Source organism: Oncorhynchus keta, chromosome 18, assembly GCF_023373465.1.
Source record: "Oncorhynchus keta strain PuntledgeMale-10-30-2019 chromosome 18, Oket_V2, whole genome shotgun sequence".
NCBI lineage: Eukaryota > Metazoa > Chordata > Actinopteri > Salmoniformes > Salmonidae > Oncorhynchus > Oncorhynchus keta.
The window spans coordinates 36,144,027-36,168,241 of record NC_068438.1 but is presented as its reverse complement, the minus strand read 5'-3'; the positions used below and the strand labels follow the sequence as shown (position 1 = coordinate 36,168,241).

Here is a 24,215-nt window from a genome sequence, read left to right as displayed (position 1 = left end):
GTTCTAAGAACAGGGGAATATAGAAAAAGAATGTCAGAAGGTTCTCAGTGGAACAACCCAACCCATCACATCGGTGTTATGTGGTCTAACAGTTCATCTGGGAGGAGTAGACAGGGAGAGGTCGTCTAAATGCCACAACCCTCCAATTGAACTAAGCCAGCCAGAGGAAAGACAAGGCTCCTCCAGGGACACCTCACCTCCACCCTACTCCCCCACCGGACACATTCCTCTGGGTTCTGAGGCATTCAGGGGCCGCTCACGCCCTCACTGCTAGTTTAATATGAATCATTAAAACAGCCTTTAAATAGAAGACAAGGTGAAGTGAGAGGAAGGGTAATGAAAAGGGTCACACTGGCACTATAGAGACCCAGGGAGTGTGAACTGTCATTATGTTACTGTTTGTTTCAGGGACGGCTTAACAGCTAAAGCACTTGACCACTCACAAAGGCCCAAGGTCAGGCCAGGTCAGACCACGCAGGGCAGGGAGAGGGAGGTGAACTGGAGGTCCCATAGGTCTTCGACATGAGGATCCACTTTAGGGCCAAAGCACTCAAGTTTCCCACCTCAGTGTGGAGGTGGCACTTCACCATTCTGCTCAGGCATATTTGAAGGGCCCAGTCTGAATGGAGAGGCCTTCCTTTCACTCTGCACCTCTCTGTGTCTCTGCACCTCTCTGTGTCTCTGTGTCTATCATCTCCACAACACAGGTGGCTGCTGAAGGCAGCAACAATTTGACCATTATCCTCCATCACAAGATGGCTCTATCCCAACACCATCTTCTGTCTCCCGTCATTTGGTAATGCTGATAGTGTGAAACCCCATTCAGCACATGTTGTGGTGGTATTCATGCTGCATTTCATTTTCCAGGCTGTTAATCACTCTCAACTACTAAACAAAGGAAGGAGAAGACAACACACAGCATGTCTGCAGTCTGTCCCAGCGCTGACTGATTCCCTCCACACACCAACATCGGTTAAGTTCACCCTGAAACTGTTGAGCTGGATGCCTTTTTGTGTTGAGTTCCATTATCAAGGCCCTCAACACCCTGAACAGACCTGTTGTGCACAGGAGTTACACATGCCTCCATCTGCTCTCAGCGGAGCAGTGGTTTGACAAGAAAAAGACACTTGCTGTCGTCTGTCTATTGACTGGCGGCTGTGTCGTCACAGGAGGCAGGACTAACATAGATAGGAGAAGTCTTCCGGCGCCGACTGAGATGGCCGCCTCGCTTCGCGTTCCTAGGAAACTATGCAGTTTTTTGTTTCTTTACGTGTTATTTCTTACATTAGTACCCCAGGTCATCTTAGGTTTCATTACATACAGTCGAGAAGAACTACTGAATATAAGATCAGCGTCAACTCACCATCAGTACGACCAAGAATATGTTTTCCGCAACGCGGATCCTGTGTTCTGCCTTACAAACAGGACAACGGAATGGATCGCATGCAGCGACCCAAGGAAACGACTCCGAAAAAGAGGGAAACGCGGCGGTGTTCTGGTCAGACTCCGAAAAAGGGCACATCGCGCACCACTTCCCAGCATTCTTCTTGCCAATGTCCAGTCTCTCGACAACAAGGTTGATGAAATCCGAGCAAGGGTGGCATTCAAAGGGTGGCATAATATATATATATATATATATACATAATATATAATACATTCCAGAGGGACATCAGAGACTGCAACGTTCTCTGCTTCACGGAAACATGGCTCACTGGGAAGACGCTATCCAGGGTGGTGCAGCCAACGGTTTTCTCCACGCATCGCGCCGACAGAAACAAACATCTCTCTGGTAAGAAGAGTGGCGGGGGCGTATGCCTCATGACTAACGGGACATGGTGTGATGAAGGAAACATACAGGAACTCAAATCCTTCTGTTCACCTGATTTAGAATTCCTCACAATCAAATGTAGACCGCATTATCTTCCAAGAGAATTCTCTTCGATTATAATCACAGCCGTATATATCCCCCCCCCAAGCAGACACATCGATGGCTCTGAACAAACTTTATTTAACTCTTTGCAAACTGGAAACCATTTATCCGGAGGCCTCATTCATTGTAGCTGGGGATTTTAACAAAGCTAATCTGAAAACAAGACTCCCTAAATTTTATCAGCATATCGATTGCGCAACCAGGGGTGGTAAAACCTTGGATCATTGTTACTCTAACTTCCTTGACGCATATAAGGCCCTGCCCCGCCCCCTTTCGGGAAAGCTGACCACGACTCCATTTTGCTGATCCCTGCCTGCAGGCAGAAATTAAAACAAGAGGCTCCCACGCTGAGGTCTGTCCAACGCTGGTCAGACCAAGTCCTTCTGTAGCTCTAGACATGGCGCTAACGCCAAGACTGCGTAGAATGTATGCACCATCACGTGGACTGGGACATCCAAGACTGCTTCCATCATGTGGACTGGGACATGTTTCGTACAAGGGCCAGATGGAAATATTGATGAATACGCTGATTCGGTGTGCGAGTTCATTAGAACGTGCGTCGAAGATGTCGTTCCCATAGCAACGATAAAAACATTCCCAAACCAGAAACCGTGGATTGATGGCAGCATTCGCGTGAAACTGAAAGCGCAAACCACTGCTTTTAATCAGGGCAAGGTGTCTGGTAACATGTCCGAATATAAACAATGCAGCTATTCCTCCGCAAGGCTAATAAACAAGCTAAGCGTCAGTACAGAGACAAAGTGGAATCTCAATTCAATGGCTCAGACACAAGAGGCATGTGGCAGGGTCTACAGTCAATCACGGACTACAAGATGAAACCCAGCCCAGTCACGGACCAGGATGTCTTGCTCCCAGGCAGACTAAATAACTTTTTGCCCGCTTTGAGGACAATACAGTGCCACTGACACGGCCTGCAACGAAAACATGCGGTCTCTCCTTCACTGCAGCCGAGGTGAGTAAGACATTTAAACGTGTTAACCCTCGCAAGGCTGCAGGCCCAGACGGCATCCCCAGCCGCGCCCTCAGAGCATGCGCAGACCAGCTGGCCGGTGTGTTTACGGACATATTCAATCAATCCCTATACCAGTCTGCTGTTCCCACATGCTTCAAGAGGGCCACCATTGTTCCTGTTCCCAAGAAAGCTAAGGTAACTGAGCTAAACGACTACCGCCCCGTAGCACTCACTTCCGTCATCATGAAGTGCTTTGAGAGACTAGTCAAGGACCATATCACCTCCACCCTACCTGACACCCTAGACCCACTCCAATTTGCTTACCGCCCAAATAGGTCCACAGACGATGCAATCTCAACCACACTGCACACTGCCCTAACCCACCTGGACAAGAGGAATACCTATGTGAGAATGCTGTTCATCGACTACAGCTCGGCATTCAACACCATAGTACCCTCCAAGCTCGTCATCAAGCTCGAGACCCTGGGTCTCGACCCCGCCCTGTGCAACTGGGTACTGGACTTCCTGACGGGCCGCCCCCAGGTGGTGAGGGTAGGCAACAACATCTCCTCCCCGCTGATCCTCAACACGGGGCCCCACAAGGGTGCGTTCTGAGCCCTCTCCTGTACTCCCTGTTCACCCACGACTGCGTGGCCACGCACGCTCCAACTCAATCATCAAGTTTGTGGACGACACAACAGTGGTAGGCTTGATTACCAACAACGATGAGACGGCCTACAGGGAGGAGGTGAGGGCCCTCGGAGTGTGGTGTCAGGAAAATAACCTCACACTCAACTTCAACAAAACTAAGGAGATGATTGTGGACTACAGGAAACAGTAGAGGGAACACCTCCCTATCCACATCGATGGAACAGTAGTGGAGAGGGTAGCTAGTTTTAAGTTCCTCGGCATACACATCACAGACAAACTGAATTGGTCCACTCACACTGACAGGGTCGTGAAGAAGGCGCAGCAGCGCCTATTCAACCTCAGGAGGCTGAAGAAATTCGGCTTGTCACCAAAAGCACTCACAAACTTCTACAGATGCACAATCGAGAACATCCTGGCGGGCTGTATCACCGCCTGGTACGGCAACTGCTCCGCCCTCAACCATAAGGCTCTCCAGAGGGTAATGAGGACTGCACAACGCATCACCGGGGCAAACTACCTGCCCTCCAGGACACCTACACCACCCGTTGTTACAGGAAGGCCATAAAGATCATCAAGGACATCAACCACCCGAACCACTGCCTGTTCACCCCGCTATCATCCAGAAGGCGAGGTCAGTACAGGTGCATCAAAGCTGGGACCGAGAGACTGAAAAACAGCTTCTATCTCAAGGCCATCAGACTGTTAAACAGCCACCACTAACATTGAGTGGCTGCTGCCAACACACTGTCATTGACACTGACCCAACTCCAGCCATTTTAATAATGGGAAATTATGTAAATATATCACTAGCCACTTTAAACAATGCTACCTTATATAATGTTACTTACCCTACATTATTCATCTCATATGCATATGTATATACTGTACTCTACATCATCGACTGCATCCTTATGTAATACATGTATCACTAGCCACTTTAACTATGCCACTTTGTTTACTTTGTCTACACACTCATCTCATATGTATATACTGTACTCGATACCATCTACTGTATGCTGCTCTGTACCATCACTCATTCATATACTTATGTACATATAACACTGTGTATAAGACAGTAGTTTTGGAATTGTTAGTTAGATTACTTGTTGGTTATCACTGCATTGTCGGAACTAGAAGCACAAGCATTTCGCTACACTCGCATTAACATCTGCTAACCATGTGTATGGGACAAATAAAATTTTATTTGATTTGATTTGATTTATTATAAAAAAAAGAAGCCAGGGGGCAGGGCTAACATAGATAGGAGAAGCCAGGGGGCAGGGCTAACATAGATAGGAGGGGCCAAGGGGCAGGGCTAACATAGATAGTAGGAGCCAGGGATATTAGGGTTAACATAGATAGGAGGAGCCAGGGGGCAGGGCTAACACAGATAGGAGGAGCCAGGGCCAGCTTCTCTTTTCACTTCGTCTCTGAGAGTCTCTGACTCTCTGGTGTTTATTAGCCTCCCACTTTTCACATCCCATCCCAGCCCATCCCAGTCCAGCCCTGCCCATTCCATCCCATCCCAGTCCAGCCCATTCCATCCCATCCCATCCCAGCCCATCCCATCCCAGTCCAGCCCAGCCCAGCCCATCCCATCCCATCCCATCCCATCCCAGTCCAGCCCATTCCATTCCATCCCATGCCAGACCATCCCAGTCCAGCCATTCCATCCCATCCCAGCCCATCCCAGCCTATCCCAGTCCAACCCATACCATACCATCCCAGCCCAACCCATCCCATCCCAGCCCATCCCAGTCCAGCCCATTCCATCCCATCCCAGCCCATCCCAGCCTATCGCATCCCAGTCTAGCCCATAGGAGGAGCCAGGGATGATAGGGTTAACATAGATAGCCCTAACAGCCCTGGCTCCTCCTAACATAGACAGGAGGAGCCAGGGGGCATGGCTAACATAGACATGAGGAGCCAGGGGGCAGGGCTAACATAGACAGGAGGAGCCAGGGGGCAGGGCTAACATAGATAGGAGGAGCCAGGGCCAGCTGCTCTTTTCTCTTCGTCTCTGAGATTCTCTGACTCTCTGGTGTTTATTAGCCTCCCACTTTTCATGTCTCTCATTTTTAACTCACACTCATCCCATCCCAGCCCATCCCAGTCGAGCCCATCCAATCTCAGCCCAGCCCAGCCCATCCCATCCCAGTCCAGCCCATTCCATCCCTTCCCATCCCAGTCCAGCCGATTCCATCCCATCCCATCCCAGTCCAGCCGATTCCATCCCATCCCATCCCATCCCAGCCCATCCCAGTCCAGCCCATTCCATCCCATCCCAGACCATCCCAGTCCAGCCATTCCATTCCATCCCAGCCCATCCCATCCCAGTCCAGCCCATTCCATCCCATCCCAGCCCATCCCGGTCTTGCCCATCTCATCCCAGCCCATCCCAGTCCAGCCCATCTCCACCCATCCCAGTCCAGCCTATCCCAATCCAACCCATACCATCCCATACCATCCCATCCCAGCCCATCCCAGTCCAGCCCATTCATTCCCATCCCATCCCAGTCCATCCCATTCAATCCCAGTCCAGCCAATCCCAGTCCAGACAATCCCAGTCCAGCCCATTCCATCCCATCCCATCCCAGTCCAGCCCATTCCATCCCATCCCATCCCATCCCATCCCAGGGCAGCCCATTCCATCCCATCCCAGTCCAGCCCATTCCATCCCAGCCCATCCCAGTCCAGTCCAGTCCAGTCCAGCCCAGCCCATTCCATTCCATTCCATTCCATTCCATCCCATCCCACCCCATCCCAGTCTTGCCCATTTCATCCCAGCCCAGCCCATCCCAGTCCAGCCAATCGCCGCCCATCCCAGTCCAGCCTATCCCAGCCTATCCCAGTCCAACCCATACCATACCATCCCATCCCAGCCCAACCCATCCCATCCCAGCCCAGCCCATCCCAGCCCATGCCATCCCATCCCAGACCAGCCCATTCCATCCCATCCCAGCCCATCCCAGTCTTGCCCATCTCATCCCAGCCCATCCCAGTCCAGCCCATCACCGCCCATCCCATCCCAGCCCATCCCAGCCTATCCCAATCCAACCCATACCATCCCATCCCAGCCCATCCCAGCCCAGCCCATTCATTACCATCCCATCCCAGCCCATCCCAGTCCAGCCCATTCCATCCCATCCCATCCCATCCCATCCCATCCCATCCCAGTCCAGCCAATTCCATCCCAGTCCAGCCCATTCCATCCCATCCCATCCCATCCCAGTGCAGCCCAATCCATCCCATCCCAGACCATCCCAGTCCAGCCCATTCCATCCCATCCCAGTCCAGTCCAGTCCAGCCCATTCCATTCCATCCCATCCCATCCCATCCCATCTCATCCCAGCCCAGCCCATCCCAGTCCAGCCCATCCCAGCCTATCCCAGTCAAACCCATACCATACCATCCCAGCCCATTCCATCCCATCCCAGACCATCCCAGTCCAGCCATTCCATCCCAGCCCAGCCCATCCCAGTCCAGCCCATTCCATCCCATCCCAGCCCATCCCAGTCTTGCCCATCTCATCCCAGCCCATCCCAGTCCAGCCCATCGCCGCCCATCCCAGTCCAGCCCATCCCAGCCTATCCCAATCCAACCCATACCATCCCAGTCCAGCCCATCCCAGTCCAGCCCATTCATTCCCATCCCATCCCAGTCCATCCCATTCAATCCCAGTCCAGCCAATCCCAGTCCAGCCCATTCCATCCCATCCCATCCCATCCCAGTCCAGCCAATTCCATCCCATCCCATTCCAGTCCAGCCCATTCCATCCCATCCCATCCCAGTGCAGCCCATTCCATCCCATCCCAGACCAGCCCATTCCATCCCAGTCCAGTCCAGTCCAGCCCATTCCATTCCATCCCATCCCAGCCCATCCCAGTCTTGCCCATCTCATCCCAGCCCAGCCCATCCCAGTCCAGCCCATCGCCGCCCATCCCAGTCCAGCCCATCCCAGCCTATCCCAATCCAACCCATACCATCCCATCCCAGCCCATCCCAGTCCAGCCCATTCATTCCCATCCCATCCCAGTCCATCCCATTCAATCCCAGTCCAGCCAATCCCAGTCCAGCCCATTCCATCCCATCCCATCCCATCCCATCCCAGTCCAGCCAATTCCATCCCATCCCATTCCAGTCCATCCCATCCCATCCCAGTGCAGCCCATTCCATCCCATCCCAGACCAGCCCATTCCATCCCAGCCCAGTCCAGTCCAGTCCAGCCCATTCCATTCCATTCCATCCCATCCCAGCCCATCCCAGTCTTGCCCATCTCATCCCAGCCCAGCCCATCCCAGTCCAGCCATTCGCCGCCCATCCCAGTCCAGCCCATCCCAGCCTATCCCAGTCCAACCCATACCATACCATCCTAGCCCAGCCCAACCCAGCCCAGCCCAGCCCATCCCAGCCCATCCCAGTCCATTCCATCCCAGCCCATCCCAGCCCATCGCATCCCAGTCAGCCCATCCCAGCCCATCCCAGCCTATCCAAGTCCAACCCATACCATACCATCCCAGTTCAACCCATTCCCAGCCATCCCAGTCCAGCCCATTCCATCCCAGCCCATCCCTAGCATCCCATCCCAGCCCATCCCAGCCTATCCAAGTCCAACCCATACCATACCATCCCAGTTCAACCCATTCCATCACAGCCCATCCCAGTCCAGCCCATTCCATCCCATCCCAGCCCATCCCAGCCTATCGCATCCCAGTCTAGCCCATCCCAGCCCAGCCCAGCCCATCCCATCCCAGCCCATCCCAGCCCATCCCACACACTGTGACGCAGTCCTCCTAAAATACAGCACCGCACATTGCTCTGCTTTCGATTGGCATTCACATATCGGCCCATCCATTCTCCCATCTGTCAGCACAGTCCATTACACATGGATGGTCCTGGTGTATGTGTAGAGCTGTTTTTAGTCATTCTGTGAGTCCTCGTCCTACCCAGGCACTTTAAAGGAAGGAACACATCCCACACTGCACTGTTAAATCTCTCCCTAACCAGACAGGTGCTGTGCGTTGTAATTCCCTCCCAAGGCCCAGCTCTGCCGAATACCGGCTATGGACAGCAACATTCAATGAGCCTGTGTTTACAGCAAATACTGGTTTACACTAATATTTCACACATCACTGCAAAAAAAATGAAAACACAACACAGAGAGGATGTTGTTGTACAAACAGCTTATCAACAGCAGGGCTAGCAAAATGTCTTCTGTTTAAACAGAGTGAAACCTCATTATGGGAAAGGCCATGTGTAGGTAGGGCAGTTATACACAGCTATGATCACTGACAGTTATACACAGCTATGATCACTGGACAGTTATACACAGCTATGATCACTGACAGTTATACACAGCTATGATCACTGACAGTTATACACAGCTATGATCACTGACAGTTATACACAGCAATGATCACTGGACAGTTATACACAGCTATGATCACTGGACAGTTATACACAGCTATGATCACTGACAGTTATACACAGCTATGATCACTGGACAGTTATACACAGCTATGATCACTGACAGTTATACACAGCTATGATCACTGACAGTTATACACAGCAATGATCACTGACAGTTATACACAGCTATGATCACTGACAGTTATACACAGCAATGATCACTGACAGTTATACACAAATATGATCACGGGACAGTTATACACAGCTATGATCACTGACAGTTATACACAGCTATGATCACTGGACAGTTATACACAGCTATGATCACTGACAGTTATACACAGCTATGATCACTGGACAGTTATACACAGCTATGATCACTGACAGTTATACACAGCTATGATCACTGACAGTTATACACAGCTATGATCACGGGACAGTTATACACAGCTATGATCACTGGACAGTTATACACAGCTATGATCACTGACAGTTATACACAGCTATGATCACTGGACAGTTATACACAGCTATGATCACTGACAGTTATACACAGCTATGATCACTGACAGTTATACACAGCTATGATCACTGACAGTTATACACAGCTATGATCACTGACAGTTATACACAGCTATGATCACGGGACAGTTATACACAGCTATGATCACTGGACAGTTATACACAGCTATGATCACTGACAGTTATACACAGCTATGATCACTGGACAGTTATACACAGCTATGATCACTGACAGTTATACACAGCTATGATCACTGACAGTTATACACAGCAATGATCACTGACAGTTATACACAAATATGATCACGGGACAGTTATACACAGCTATGATCACTGACAGTTATACACAGCTATGATCACTGGACAGTTATACACAGCTATGATCACTGGACAGTTATACACAGCTATGATCACGGGACAGTTATACACAGCTATGATCACTGGACAGTTATACACAGCTATGATCACTGGACAGTTATACACAGCTATGATCACTGGACAGTTATACACAGCTATGATCACGGGACAGTTATACACAGCTATGATCACTGGACAGTTATACACAGCTATGATCACTGGACAGTTATACACAAATATGATCACTGGACAGTTATACACAGCTATGATCACTGACAGTTATACACAAATATGATCACTGGACAGTTATACACAGCTATGATCACTGGACAGTTATACACAGCTATGATCACTGGACAGTTATACACAGCTATGATCACTGGACAGTTATACACAGCTATGATCACGGGACAGTTATACACAGCTATGATCACTGGACAGTTATACACAGCTATGATCACTGGACAGTTATACACAGCTATGATCACTGACAGTTATACACAGCTATGATCACTGACAGTTATACACAGCTATGATCACTGGACAGTTATACACAAATATGATCACTGGACAGTTATACACAGCTATGATCACGGGACAGTTATACACAGCTATGATCACTGGACAGTTATACACAGCTATGATCACTGGACAGTTATACACAGCTATGATCACTGGACAGTTATACACAGCTATGATCACTGGACAGTTATACACAGCTATGATCACTGACAGTTATACACAGCTATGATCACTGGACAGTTATACACAGCTATGATCACTGACAGTTATACACAGCTATGATCACTGGACAGTTATACACTGCTATGATCACTGACAGTTATACACAGCTCTGATTGATCAGGTTATTGTTATACACACAGGTTGATCACTGAACACAGCTATGATCACTGACAGTTATACACCGCTATGATCACTGGACAGTTATACACAGCTATGATCACTGACAGTTATACACCGCTATGATCACTGGACAGTAATACGTGAGTGTGAGTGTGTAGCTGGGACAGGGTCAGGGGAGGGGCATTATGGGCCAGGTGTCTGTGAGTGAAGCAACCCTGATGACAGGAGAGAGCAGGCTTTGTTCTCAAACAGGGATTAATGACAGGTCCCAACAAAGTTACAGTGGTGCACAGACACACGAGCACACACACGCACGCACGCACACAAACACACAAAACACACACAAACATGACACACAAGCGCACACACACACACAAAACACACACGCACACAAACATGTTTTGCACACGCAACCACAGCCAATAAACTGGCTCCAAGGTTGATGCAGAGTCTGTGTGCTTATCAGTAACTGCTGGCTGAATTCAGAGAAAGATATGATTTGATTAAATTTCCACTAGATTATGCTCTTTCAATTATGCTGTGAAACTGCCAGGCGCTTCTTATTTAATCTTCCCCCAGTGCAACTAGCGAGTGTTTGAGGGGCGGGGGATGGGCTCTCACGCTGTTTATCAGTTAGAGCTGTGAATAAATAGACCAACACCCCCAGCCAGTGTTCAGCCATGTCAATAGTGCTGAACACATCCATGGCTGGGTGTTCTGGGCTGAGAATGAAGCTGTATAAGGTGCATGTAACAGAAACAACTCAGAGAAGAACACAGTGTCATGATAACGTACAGAGTAGGAAAATGCTTCTAATTACAGCCAATTGTCTTTAAGTAAACATAGTTGCAGATTGCTGTTAACTGTCCTAATCAGACCATACTGAAACATTGGCCTTACTGATCTCTTCCGGGCCCGGCTAATCATCCTTACTGATCTCTTCCTTAGCCTGGCTAATCATCCTTACTGATCCCTTCAGGGCCTGGCTCATCATCCTTACTGATATCGTCCTTAGCCTGGCTAATCATCCTTACTGATATCGTCCTTAGCCTGGCTAATCATCCTTACTGATATTGTCAGGGCCTGGCTAATCATTCTTACTGATCTCTTCAGGGCCCGGCTAATCATCCTTACTGATCCCTTCTGGGCCTGGCTAATCATCCTTACTGATATCGTCAGGGCCTGGCTAATCATTCTTACTGATCTCTTCAGGGCCTGGCTAATCATCCTTACTGATCCCTTCTGGGCCTGGCTAATCTTCCTTACTTATCTCTTCAGGGCCTGGCTAATCATCCTTACTTATCTCTTCAGGGCCTGGCTAATCATCCTTACTGATCCCATCAGGGTCTGGCTAATCATCCTTACTGATCCCATCAGGGTCTGGCGAATCATGCTTACTGATCCCTTCAGGGCCTAGCTAATCATCCTTACTGATCCCTTCGGGGCCTGGCCAATCATCCTTGCTGATCCCTTCAGAGCTTACTGATCCCTTCAGGGCCTGGCTAATCATCCTTACTGATCCCTTCGGGGCCTGGCCAATCATCCTTGCTGATCCCTTCAGAGCTTACTGATCCCTTGAGGGCCTGGTTAATCATCCTTGCTGATCCATTCAGGGCCTGGCTAATCATCCTTACTGATATCTTCAGGGCCTGGCTAATCATCCTTACTGATCCCTTCGGGCCTGGTCAATCATCCTTGCTGATCCCTTCAGAGCTTACTGATCCCTTCAGGGCCTGGTTAATCATCCTTACTGATCCATTCAGGGCCTGGCTAATCATCCTTACTGATCCCTTCAGGGCCTGGTTAATCATCCTTACTGATCCCTTCAGGGCCTGGTTAATCATCCTTACTGATCCCTTCAGGGCCTGGTTAATCATCCTTACTGATCCCTTCAGGGCCTGGCTAATCATCCTTACTGATCCCTTCAGGGCCTGGCCAATCATCCTTGTTGATCCCTTTAGGACTTATTGATCCCTTCAGGGTCTGGCTAATCATCATTACTGATCCCATCAGGGCCTGGCTAATCATCCTTACTGATCCCATCAGGGCCTGGCCAATCATCCTTGTTGATCCCTTCAGGACTTACTAATCCCTTCAGGGCCTGGCTAATCATCATTACTGATCCCATCAGGGCCTGGCTAATCATCCTTACTGATATATTCAGGGCCTGGCTAATCATCCTTACTGATATCGTCAGGGCCTGGCTAATCATCCTTACTGATCCCTTCAGGGCCTGGTTAATCATCCTTACTGATCCCTTCAGGGCCTGGTTAATCATCCTTACTGATCCCTTCAGGGCCTGGCTAATCATCCTTACTGATCCCTTCAGGGCCTGGCCAATCATCCTTGTTGATCCCTTTAGGACTTATTGATCCCTTCAGGGTCTGGCTAATCGTCATTACTGATCCCATCAGGGCCTGGCTAATCATCCTTACTGATCCCATCAGGGCCTGGCCAATCATCCTTGTTGATCCCTTCAGGACTTACTGATCCCTTCAGGGCCTGGCTAATCATCATTACTGATCCCATCAGGGCCTGGCTAATCATCCTTACTGATATCTTCAGGGCCTGGCTAATCATCCTTACTGATATCGTCAGGGCCTGGCTAATCATTCTTACTGATCTCTTCAGGGCCTGGCTAATCATCCTTACTGATCCCTTCTGGGTCTGGCTAATCTTCCTTACTTATCTCTTCAGGGCCTGGCTAATCATCCTTACTTATCTCTTCAGGGCCTGGCTAATCATCCTTACTGATCCCATCAGGGTCTGGCTAATCATCCTTACTGATCCCATCAGGGTCTGGCGAATCATGCTTACTGATCCCTTCAGGGCCTAGCTAATCATCCTTACTGATCCCTTCGGGGCCTGGCCAATCATCCTTGCTGATCCCTTCAGAGCTTACTGATCCCTTCAGGGCCTGGCTAATCATCCTTACTGATCCCTTCGGGGCCTGGCCAATCATCCTTGCTGATCCCTTCAGAGCTTACTGATCCCTTGAGGGCCTGGTTAATCATCCTTGCTGATCCATTCAGGGCCTGGCTAATCATCCTTACTGATATCTTCAGGGCCTGGCTAATCATCCTTACTGATCCCTTCGGGCCTGGTCAATCATCCTTGCTGATCCCTTCAGAGCTTACTGATCCATTCAGGGCCTGGCTAATCATCCTTACTGATCCCTTCAGGGCCTGGTTAATCATCCTTACTGATCCCTTCAGGGCCTGGTTAATCATCCTTACTGATCCCTTCAGGGCCTGGTTAATCATCCTTACTGATCCCTTCAGGGCCTGGCTAATCATCCTTACTGATCCCTTCAGGGCCTGGCCAATCATCCTTGTTGATCCCTTTAGGACTTATTGATCCCTTCAGGGTCTGGCTAATCAGCATTACTGATCCCATCAGGGCCTGGCTAATCATCCTTACTGATCCCATCAGGGCCTGGCCAATCATCCTTGTTGATCCTGTCCCTCGGATCAGGGCCTCCTGCTGCAGTAGTTTATGTGTCGGGGGGGCTAGGGTCATCTGGAGTACTTCTCCTGTCCTATTCGGTGTCCTGTGTGAATCTAATCCCATTCTCTCCTCTCTCTTTCTTTCTCTCTCTCGGAGGGAGCCCTAGGACCATGTCCCAGGACTACCTGACATCTTGCTGTCCCCAGTCCACCTGGCCATGCTCCTGCTCCAGTTTCAACTGACCTGAGCCCTAGGACCGTGCCCCAGGACTACCTGACATGAAGGCTCCTTGCTGTCCCCAGTCCACCTGACTGTGGCTGCTCCAGTTTCAACTGTTCTGCCTTATTATTATTCGACCATGCTGGTCATTTATGAACATTTGAACATCTTGGTCATGTTCTGGCCAGCCAGAAGAGGACTGGCCACCCCACATAGCCCGGTTCTAGGTTTCTTCCTAGGTTTTGGCCTTTCTAGGGAGTTTTTCCTAGCCACCGTGCTTTTACACCTGCATTGTTTGCTGTTTGGGGTTTTAGGCTGGGTTTCTGTACAGCACTTTGAGATATCAGCTGATGTACGAAGGGCTATATAAATAAATTTGATTTGATTTGATTTGATCCCTTCAGGACTTACTGATCCCTTCAGGGCCTGGCTAATCATCATTACTGATCCCATCAGGGCCTGGCTAATCATCCTTACTGATATCTTCAGGGCCTGGCTAATCATCCTTACTGATATCGTCAGGGCCTGGCTAATCATTCTTACTGATCTCTTCAGGGCCTGGCTAATCATCCTTACTGATCCCTTCTGGGTCTGGCTAATCTTCCTTACTTATCTCTTCAGGGCCTGGCTAATCATCCTTACTTATCTCTTCAGGGCCTGGCTAATCATCCTTACTGATCCCATCAGGGTCTGGCTAATCATCCTTACTGATCCCATCAGGGTCTGGCGAATCATGCTTACTGATCCCTTCAGGGCCTAGCTAATCATCCTTACTGATCCCTTCTGGGCCTGGCCAATCATCCTTGCTGATCCCTTCAGAGCTTACTGATCCCTTCAGGGCCTGGCTAATCATCCTTACTGATCCCTTCGGGGCCTGGCCAATCATCCTTGCTGATCCCTTCAGAGCTTACTGATCCCTTGAGGGCCTGGTTAATCATCCTTGCTGATCCATTCAGGGCCTGGCTAATCATCCTTACTGATATCTTCAGGGCCTGGCTAATCATCCTTACTGATCCCTTCGGGCCTGGTCAATCATCCTTGCTGATCCCTTCAGAGCTTACTGATCCCTTCAGGGCCTGGCTAATCATCCTTACTGATCCCTTCGGGGCCTGGCCAATCATCCTTGCTGATCCCTTCAGAGCTTACTGATCCCTTGAGGGCCTGGTTAATCATCCTTGCTGATCCATTCAGGGCCTGGCTAATCATCCTTACTGATATCTTCAGGGCCTGGCTAATCATCCTTACTGATCCCTTCGGGCCTGGTCAATCATCCTTGCTGATCCCTTCAGAGCTTACTGATCCCTTCAGGGCCTGGTTAATCATCCTTACTGATCCATTCAGGGCCTGGCTAATCATCCTTACTGATCCCTTCAGGGCCTGGTTAATCATCCTTACTGATCCCTTCAGGGCCTGGTTAATCATCCTTACTGATCCCTTCAGGGCCTGGTTAATCATCCTTACTGATCCCTTCAGGGCCTGGCTAATCATCCTTACTGATCCCTTCAGGGCCTGGCCAATCATCCTTGTTGATCCCTTTAGGACTTATTGATCCCTTCAGGGTCTGGCTAATCAGCATTACTGATCCCATCAGGGCCTGGCTAATCATCCTTACTGATCCCATCAGGGCCTGGCCAATCATCCTTGTTGATCCCTTCAGGACTTACTGATCCCTTCAGGGCCTGGCTAATCATCATTACTGATCCCATCAGGGCCTGGCTAATCATCCTTACTGATATCTTCAGGGCCTGGCTAATCATCCTTACTGATATCGTCAGGGCCTGGCTAATCATTCTTACTGATCTCTTCAGGGCCTGGCTAATCATCCTTACTGATCCCTTCTGGGCCTGGCTAATCATCCTTACTGATATCGTCAGGGCCTGGCTAATCATTCTTACTGATCTCTTCAGGGCCTGGCTAATCATCCTTATTGATCCCTTCTGGGCCTGGCTAATCATCCTTACTTATCTCTCCAGGGCCTGGCTAATCATCCTTACTTATCTCTTCAGGGCCTGGCTAATCATCCTTACTGATCCCATCAGGGTCTGGCGAATCATGCTTACTGATCCCTTCAGGGCCTAGCTAATCATACTTACTGATCCCTTCGGGGCCTGGCCAATCATCCTTGCTGATCCCTTCAGAGCTTACTGATCCCTTCAGGGCCTGGCTAATCATCCTACTATCCCTTCGGGCCTGGCCAATCATCCCTTCCCTTCAGAGCTTACTGATCCCTTCAGGGCCTGGTTAATCACCCTTGCTGATCCATTCAGGGCCTGGCTAATCATCCTTACTGATATCTTCAGGGCCTGGCTAATCATCCTTACTGATCCCTTCGGGCCTGGTCAATCATCCTTGCTGATCCCTTCAGAGCTTACTGATCCCTTCAGGGTCTGGCGAATCATGCTTACTGATCCCTTCAGGGCCTAGCTAATCATACTTACTGATCCCTTCGGGGCCTGGCCAATCATCCTTGCTGATCCCTTCAGAGCTTACTGATCCCTTCAGGGCCTGGCTAATCATCCTTACTGATCCCTTCGGGGCCTGGCCAATCATCCTTGCTGATCCCTTCAGAGCTTACTGATCCCTTCAGGGCCTGGTTAATCACCCTTGCTGATCCATTCAGGGCCTGGCTAATCATCCTTACTGATATCTTCAGGGCCTGGCTAATCATCCTTACTGATCCCTTCGGGCCTGGTCAATCATCCTTGCTGATCCCTTCAGAGCTTACTGATCCCTTCAGGGCCTGGTTAATCATCCTTACTGATCCATTCAGGGCCTGGCTAATCATCCTTACTGATCCCTTCAGGGCCTGGTTAATCATCCTTACTGATCCCTTCAGGGCCTGATTAATCATCCTTACTGATCCCTTCAGGGCCTGGCTAATCATCCTTTATGATATCTTCAGGGCCTGGCTAGTCATCCTTACTGATCCCTTCAGGGCCTGGCCAATCATCCTTGTTGATCCCTTCAGGACTTATTGATCCCTTCAGGGTCTGGCTAATCTTCATTACTGATCCCATCAGGGCCTGGCTAATCATCCTTACTGATCCCATCAGGGCCTGGCCAATCATCCTTGTTGATCCCTTCAGGACTTACTGATCCCTTCAGGGCCTGGCTAATCATCATTACTGATCCCATCAGGGCCTGGCTAATCATCCTTACTGATCCCATCAGGGCCTGGCTAATCATCCTTACTGATATCTTCAGGGCCTGGCCAATCATCCTTGCTGATCCCTTCAGGGCTTACTGATCCCTTCAGGGCCTGGTTAATCATCCTTACTGATCCCTTCAGGGCCTGGCTAATCATCCTTACTGATCCCTTCAGGGCCTGGTTAATCATCCGTACTGATCCCTTCAGGGCCTGTTAAATCATCAGCCTACTGGCCAAATGTTAAATGTGATATTGTTGGCAGATGGTAGAAACTGAAGAGCTAGTTAAACATGAGTCAACATCTGATCATAACCAACACAGGCCTATGCTTTAACTATCCTTTTATCTGTCCATCCCTATCAAACCAAGGTGGCATAGCAGTCGGACATGTATTTGTCTTGTCCCGTGTAAAAAAAAAAGGTTTTATTTCATCTTCATTTAACCAGCTAGGCTAGTTGAGAATAACTTCTCATTTACAACTGTGACATGGCCAAGATAAAGCAAAGAAGTGTGCGACACAGACAACAACACAGAGTTACACATGGGATAAAAAAGCATTCAGTCAATAATACAATAGAAAACGTCTATATACAGTGTGTGCAAATGAGGTAGGATAAGGGAGGCAAAAAATAGGCCATAGTGGAGAAATATTAACAATATAGCAATTAAACACTGGAGTGATAGATGTGCAAAAGATGAGTGTGCAAGTAGAGATACTGGGGTGAAAAATGGCAACAACAAAAAAATATGGGGATGAGGTAGTTGGGTGGGCTACTTAGAGATGGGCTATGTACAGGTGCAGTGATCTGTGAGCTGCTCTGACAGATGGTGCTTACAGCTAGTGAGGGAGATATGAGTCTCCAGATTCAGTGATTTTTGCAGTTCGTTCCAGTCATTGGCAGCAGAGAACTGGAAGGAGAGGCTGCCAAAGGAGGAATTGGCTTTGGAGGTGACCAGTGAGATATACCTTCTGGAGCGTGTGCTATGGGTGGGTGATGCTATGTTGACCAGTGAGCTGAGATAAGGTGGGGCTTTACCTAGCAAAGACTTATAGACGACCTGGAGCCAGTGGGTTTGGCGACGAATATGAAGCAAGGGCCAGCCAATAAGAGCATACAGGTCGCAGTGGTGGGTATTATATGGGGCTTTGATGACAAAACGGATGGCATCCAGTTTGCTGAGTAGACTGTTGGAGGCTATTTTGTAAATGACATCACTGAAGTAAAGGATCGGTCGGATAGTCAGTTTTACGAGGGTATGTTTGGCAGCATGAGTGAAGGATGCTTTGTTGTGAAATAGGAAGCTGATTCTAGATTTAATTTGGATTGGAGATGCTTAATGTGAGTCTGGAAGAAGAGTCTAGCCAGACACCTATGTATTTGTAGTTGTCCACATATTCTAAGTCAGTGATGTCATTTACAAAATAGCCTCCAACACTCTACTCAGCTCACTGGTCACCATAGCAACACCCACACGTAGCACGTGCTCCAGGAGGTATATTTCACTGGTCATCCCCAAAGCCAACACCTCTTTGGCCGCCTTTCCTTACAGTTTTATGCTGCCAATGACTGGAATGAATTACAAAAATAACTGAAGCTGGAGATTTATATCTCCCTCACTAACTTTAAGCATCAGCTGTCAGAGCAGCTTACCAATCACTGTGCCTGTACACAGCCCATCTGTAAATAGTCCACCCAACTACCTCATCCCCATATTGTGATTTTAAGTTTTTGCTCTATTATTCCCCCAGTATCTGTACTTGCACATCATCATCTGCACATCTATCACTCCCGTGTTTAATTGCTACATTGTTAATATTTTGCCACTTTGGCCTATTTTTTGAATACCGATTACATTTGCACACACTGTATATATTTTTCTATTGTGTTATTAATTGTACATTTGTTTATTCCATGTGTAACTCTGTGATGTTGTTTCTGTTGCACTACTTTGCTTTATCTTGGCCAGGTCACAGTTGTGAATGAGAACTTGTTCTCACCTTGACTACCTGCTTAAATAAAGGTGAAATAAAAAATACAAATAAAGTGACTGAAGCTCCATCCACCCTACATATCAAACACACAATCACTTTCTCCAGCACATACTGTAACTACCTATAGGGAAAGTGCAGATAGGTATATGGTGGAGGCAGTGGACCCATCAAGGTCAGCTCTCTACTGCTCTACTCAGCAGCAGCATGGGGGTGATTGATACTGCTGATCCCTTCACTACACTCTGAAATAAAACACACTAATTGGTGGCTGGCCTCGAATGCTGTATAAATCAGATAGATAGAGGTAACGTTCCCACTCCCCCTGTGCTGCAGAGACCAACTTTCCTCTTTTTCATAAACTTTTTAATTTCATCATAGTAGTGGGTGTTTGTTCTACTGGCTGATGTTACTCAGCAGGATCCTAATCAATGGTCTGCTTCTTGACTAATGAACCAAGACTAATTCTGGTTCTTTCACATTAAATGTTACAACAACGGCAGTTTGCTCATTTGGAGTTATACATCGCTATTGGTGAAACAACAGGGGCCAAATCAATCTATGTGAGGTTTAAACAAACATTGATATAGTATCAAATACTTTGATGAACATAACTGCACAATCTCACTCACACATGCAAAACACACACATATACACACATATAACCAGTTCCACTCACAGTGATTCGTTCATCTCTGTCATCAATGTTGGCACCGTCCTTCTTCCAGGATATGCTAGGTTCAGGATGCCCGCGAGGGGGCATACACTCTAGAACTGCAGGCTCGCCCGCTGCCACCATTATATCAGCAGGGTTCTGTCTGAAGTCATCACGTAGTACTGCAGAAAGAGAGGAAGAGAAAGGGTTAACGTGAGGTCGGCACTGGCAGAGATTAGCTTTAACACCAAAACCAGTCACTCCAGTTAGACAGGAACGTAGATATGAGATGCATTGTGTCATCTACAGACCACAACACTGATCTACAGCAACAACATAATGACAAGAGGAAACCGCCACAGTGTTACCATAGCCTATAATTGGGGACTGTCACCGATCCGTCACAACGTGGACAAGGCCGCAGTGACCACTTCTATCAGAGTAGACTATAAATAACCAGGGATTGTCATACCACGATTGGCTGGACCACTGGCCACAGCATGTGCGTCATACACCTACCCACAAGGCCTTGTTGACAATGTGCTCTATACCAAGGGTGATATTATGCATCCACATATGAGAATGGCTTTGACCAACTATCTCCCCTCTTTATCACATCACACTGTCTCTCTGTGTCAGCCTAAGGACATGGGGTATAAGACATGCCTCCGAACACACATCATCCCCTCCTCATCGCCCCTTCATCACATATCGCTTTCACTTCCTGTTTATACCTATAACCCTGACAGTGGCTAATGTATCGTGTAGTTGCATTACAACTCGTCAACAGGTATTCCCACCACCTTTGGACAGGATTTCCATCTGTATTGATTTTCTGTAATGTAAAAATATACCACTCCCATCGCTGGAATCAAACCCACTCTTATAAACAGTCAGAGACGCATTTTCCCAGATAAAAGGCCCATTAGTATGGGGGTATAGAAGCCGTCTGTCTAATAGATAAGGACAACAGGGCCGAACTAATGTGACAGAGGGAAATGGCGTTTTACGGGAACAAATGATCTCATTCAGCCTGACTACAACATCATAGTACCGCAGCATCATATAAACACTACGGACATTAGAGACAGTGTTCTTTATCTAGACTAAATGACGAGAACACAAACCACATACTATACTCTACAAAGTGCACTACTTTTGACTAGAGTTCTCATGAAAAGTAGTGCACTAAGGACTCTATGAAATGTATACCCCACTAACTCAGTCCAGTAACAATTTGGAAAAGTATGTCACAGCAGTATTGTAAAAGCTGAGAGGCAGGATGGTTGTGGATGGCTATCAGAGGGTCAGAGCCTAGCTAATTCCTCTCTGCCTCCCCAGCGGTAGTTTTGCAGATAAACTGGAGAGATTTACGAGAGGACAGAAGGTAATGAAAAACCAACAACCCTCCATCTATAGACAGCGTGCCAGTAATCACTTTCCCAGCTCGGGTGTATCTGTCTGTACACACAGAAAACATATGTTCTCATAAACTAAAGGCTGAAATCCTAGTCAGCCTCAAGTATGCAAGGTCGACACAATGTGTGTCTATGTATGACAGTGTTTATGAGTGTTTATGCATGTGAGCCATGCATGTGTGTGTACGTGTCTCTACTCATGTGAAGGTGTGTGTGTGTGTGTGTGTGTTTGTCTGTGTGCGAGCATGTGTATGCACACATGTGAAGGTTTGTGTGTGTGTGTGTGTGTGTATGTGTGTTTGTCTGTGTGTGAGCATGTGTATGCACACATGTGAATGTGTGTGTGTGTATGTGTGTTTGTCTGTGTGCGAGCATGTGTATGCACACATGTGAAGGTTTGTGTGTGTGTGTATGTGTGTTTGTCTGTGTGTGAGCATGTGTATGCACACATGTGAATGTGTGTGTGGAATATGACCTGCTCCTCTCCACCATCTCATTGTCTCACTTCCCTAAACCTGCTCCTAGTCACCATGGTGCACCTCCTCCACCGCCCAACTCCTATAATTGCGGACTGTCACCGATCCGTCACAACGTGGACATGGCCGCAGTGACCACTTCTATCAGAGTAGACTATAAATAACCAGGGATTGTCATACCAAGATTGTCTGGACCACTGGCCACAGCATGTGTGTCATACACCTACCCACAAGGCCTTGTTGACAATGTGCTCTATACCAAGGCTGATAGCGTGCATCCACACAAGACGTGTGCAGAGAGTGTGGATGCAACTCCCTCTAAACATGCTTCTAGTCACCTCTTACACCTCCCTCCGCCCCACACAGATCAAAGACAGGCTCACACCAGGAATCCCCAACCTCCTGAAAGCCAACAAAATCCTTTAAGCACTTAATTGGCCATCGCTGCACCAAGCTGAGATACCCCTCTCTCTCTGCCTGCCTCTTGTAACTTCCCAGCATGAGGGAGTGGGTTTATGTACGGCAGAGTGGAGGGGAACCCAATCCCCCTGTAGGAAATGGCTTTAAGAGGGAGATCTATAGGAAGTAATGGTTTCTCCAGGCTTCTCTAGCTAATCAGACCCAACACCTTGTCACGTACAGCAGCAGAACACTGTATGACCCCCATCACAATGCAGGTCTCCATATGTGGTTTTCCTGACTCTAAAGCAATGGGATTTGTGTTTTTCTTATCTCTTGTTGCTAGGCAGAAGCATTGTTATAACAACATGACATCCTCCATGGAAACGCAGGTGTGCAAAAGTGATTTAAAGTATTTATTTATTTCTAATTAGGCAAAAAACTCCTACTCCTACTGAGTTGTGAATGTGCTCATGAGCGCAGGTCAAAACAGACAGGGTCGTGCCGCTGAGAAAGAGGAGGATATAAACATAAACATCAGCTTCACTAGAACACTGGCTCCAACTATACAGGCAAGGCCAGCCGGATCAAAATATCCTGATCAGAGATGTTGTGTGAGTCAAAGCCTTGAAAAGTGCTGCAATGTCCTCCCACTGAAAGATAGTTATTCACGTTCCAAACAATAGCAAGGCTACATACAGAGAGACACTCTTCTCAACTAGAGAACACTAGAGGAGAGGAGACTAGCGAACACTGGAGGAAAGGAGACTAGAGGAGACTAGACAACATTAGAAGAGAGGAGACTAGAGGAAAGGAGACTAGAAAACAGTGGAGGAGATGAGACTAAAGAACACTAGAGGAGAGGAGACTAGAGAACACTGGAGGAGAGGAGACTAGAGAACACTAGAGAACACTGGAGGAGAGGAGACTAGAGAACACTAGAGAACACTGGAGGAGAGGAGACTAGAGAACACTAGAGAACACTGGAGGAGAGGAGACTAGAGAACACTAGAGAACACTGGAGGAGAGGAGACTAGAGAACACTGGAGGAGTGGAGACTAGAGAACACTGGAGGAGTGGAGACTAGAGAACACTGGAGGAGTGGAGACTAGAGAACACTGGAGGAGTGGAGACTAGAGAACACTGGAGTGGAGACTAGAGAACACTGGAGGAGTGGAGACTAGAGAACACTGGAGGAGAGGACACTAGAGAACACTGGAGGAGAGGAGACTAGAGAACACTGGAGGAGAGGAGACTGGAGAACACTGGAGGAGAGGACACTAGAGAACACTGGAGGAGTGGAGACTAGAGAACACTGGAGGAGTGGAGACTAGAGAACACTGGAGGAGTGGAGACTAGAGAACACTGGAGGAGAGGAGACTAGAGAACACTGGAGGAGAGGAGACTGGAGAACACTGGAGGAGAGGACACTAGAGAACACTGGAGGAGTGGAGACTAGCGAACACTGGAGGAGAGGAGACTAGAGAACACTGGAGGAGAGGAGACTAGAGAACACTGGAGGAGAGGAGACTAGAGAACACTGGAGGAGAGGAGACTAGAGAACACTGGAGGAGAGGAGACTAGAGAACACTGGAGGAGAGGAGACTGGAGAACACTGGAGGAGAGGACACTAGAGAACACTGGAGGAGTGGAGACTAGAGAACACTGGAGGAGAGGAGACTAGAGAACACTGGAGGAGAGGAGACTAGAGAACACTGGAGGAGAGGACACTAGAGAACACTGGAGGAGTGGAGACT

General features: G+C 48.5%; 1 protein-coding gene across 3 annotated transcripts in view; it reads right to left on the bottom strand.

Annotated features, from left to right (window-relative positions):
* The window catches only part of robo1 (roundabout, axon guidance receptor, homolog 1 (Drosophila)), a 476,268-nt gene that overhangs the window by 132,089 nt on the left and 319,964 nt on the right, over positions 1-24,215 (bottom strand). For all 3 annotated transcript variants that reach the window (XM_052467998.1, XM_052467999.1, XM_052468000.1), the window contains one exon: positions 20,190-20,347. In XM_052467998.1, coding sequence (XP_052323958.1) covers positions 20,190-20,347 — 158 coding nt within the window. The remainder of the gene's footprint in view (positions 1-20,189; positions 20,348-24,215) is intronic.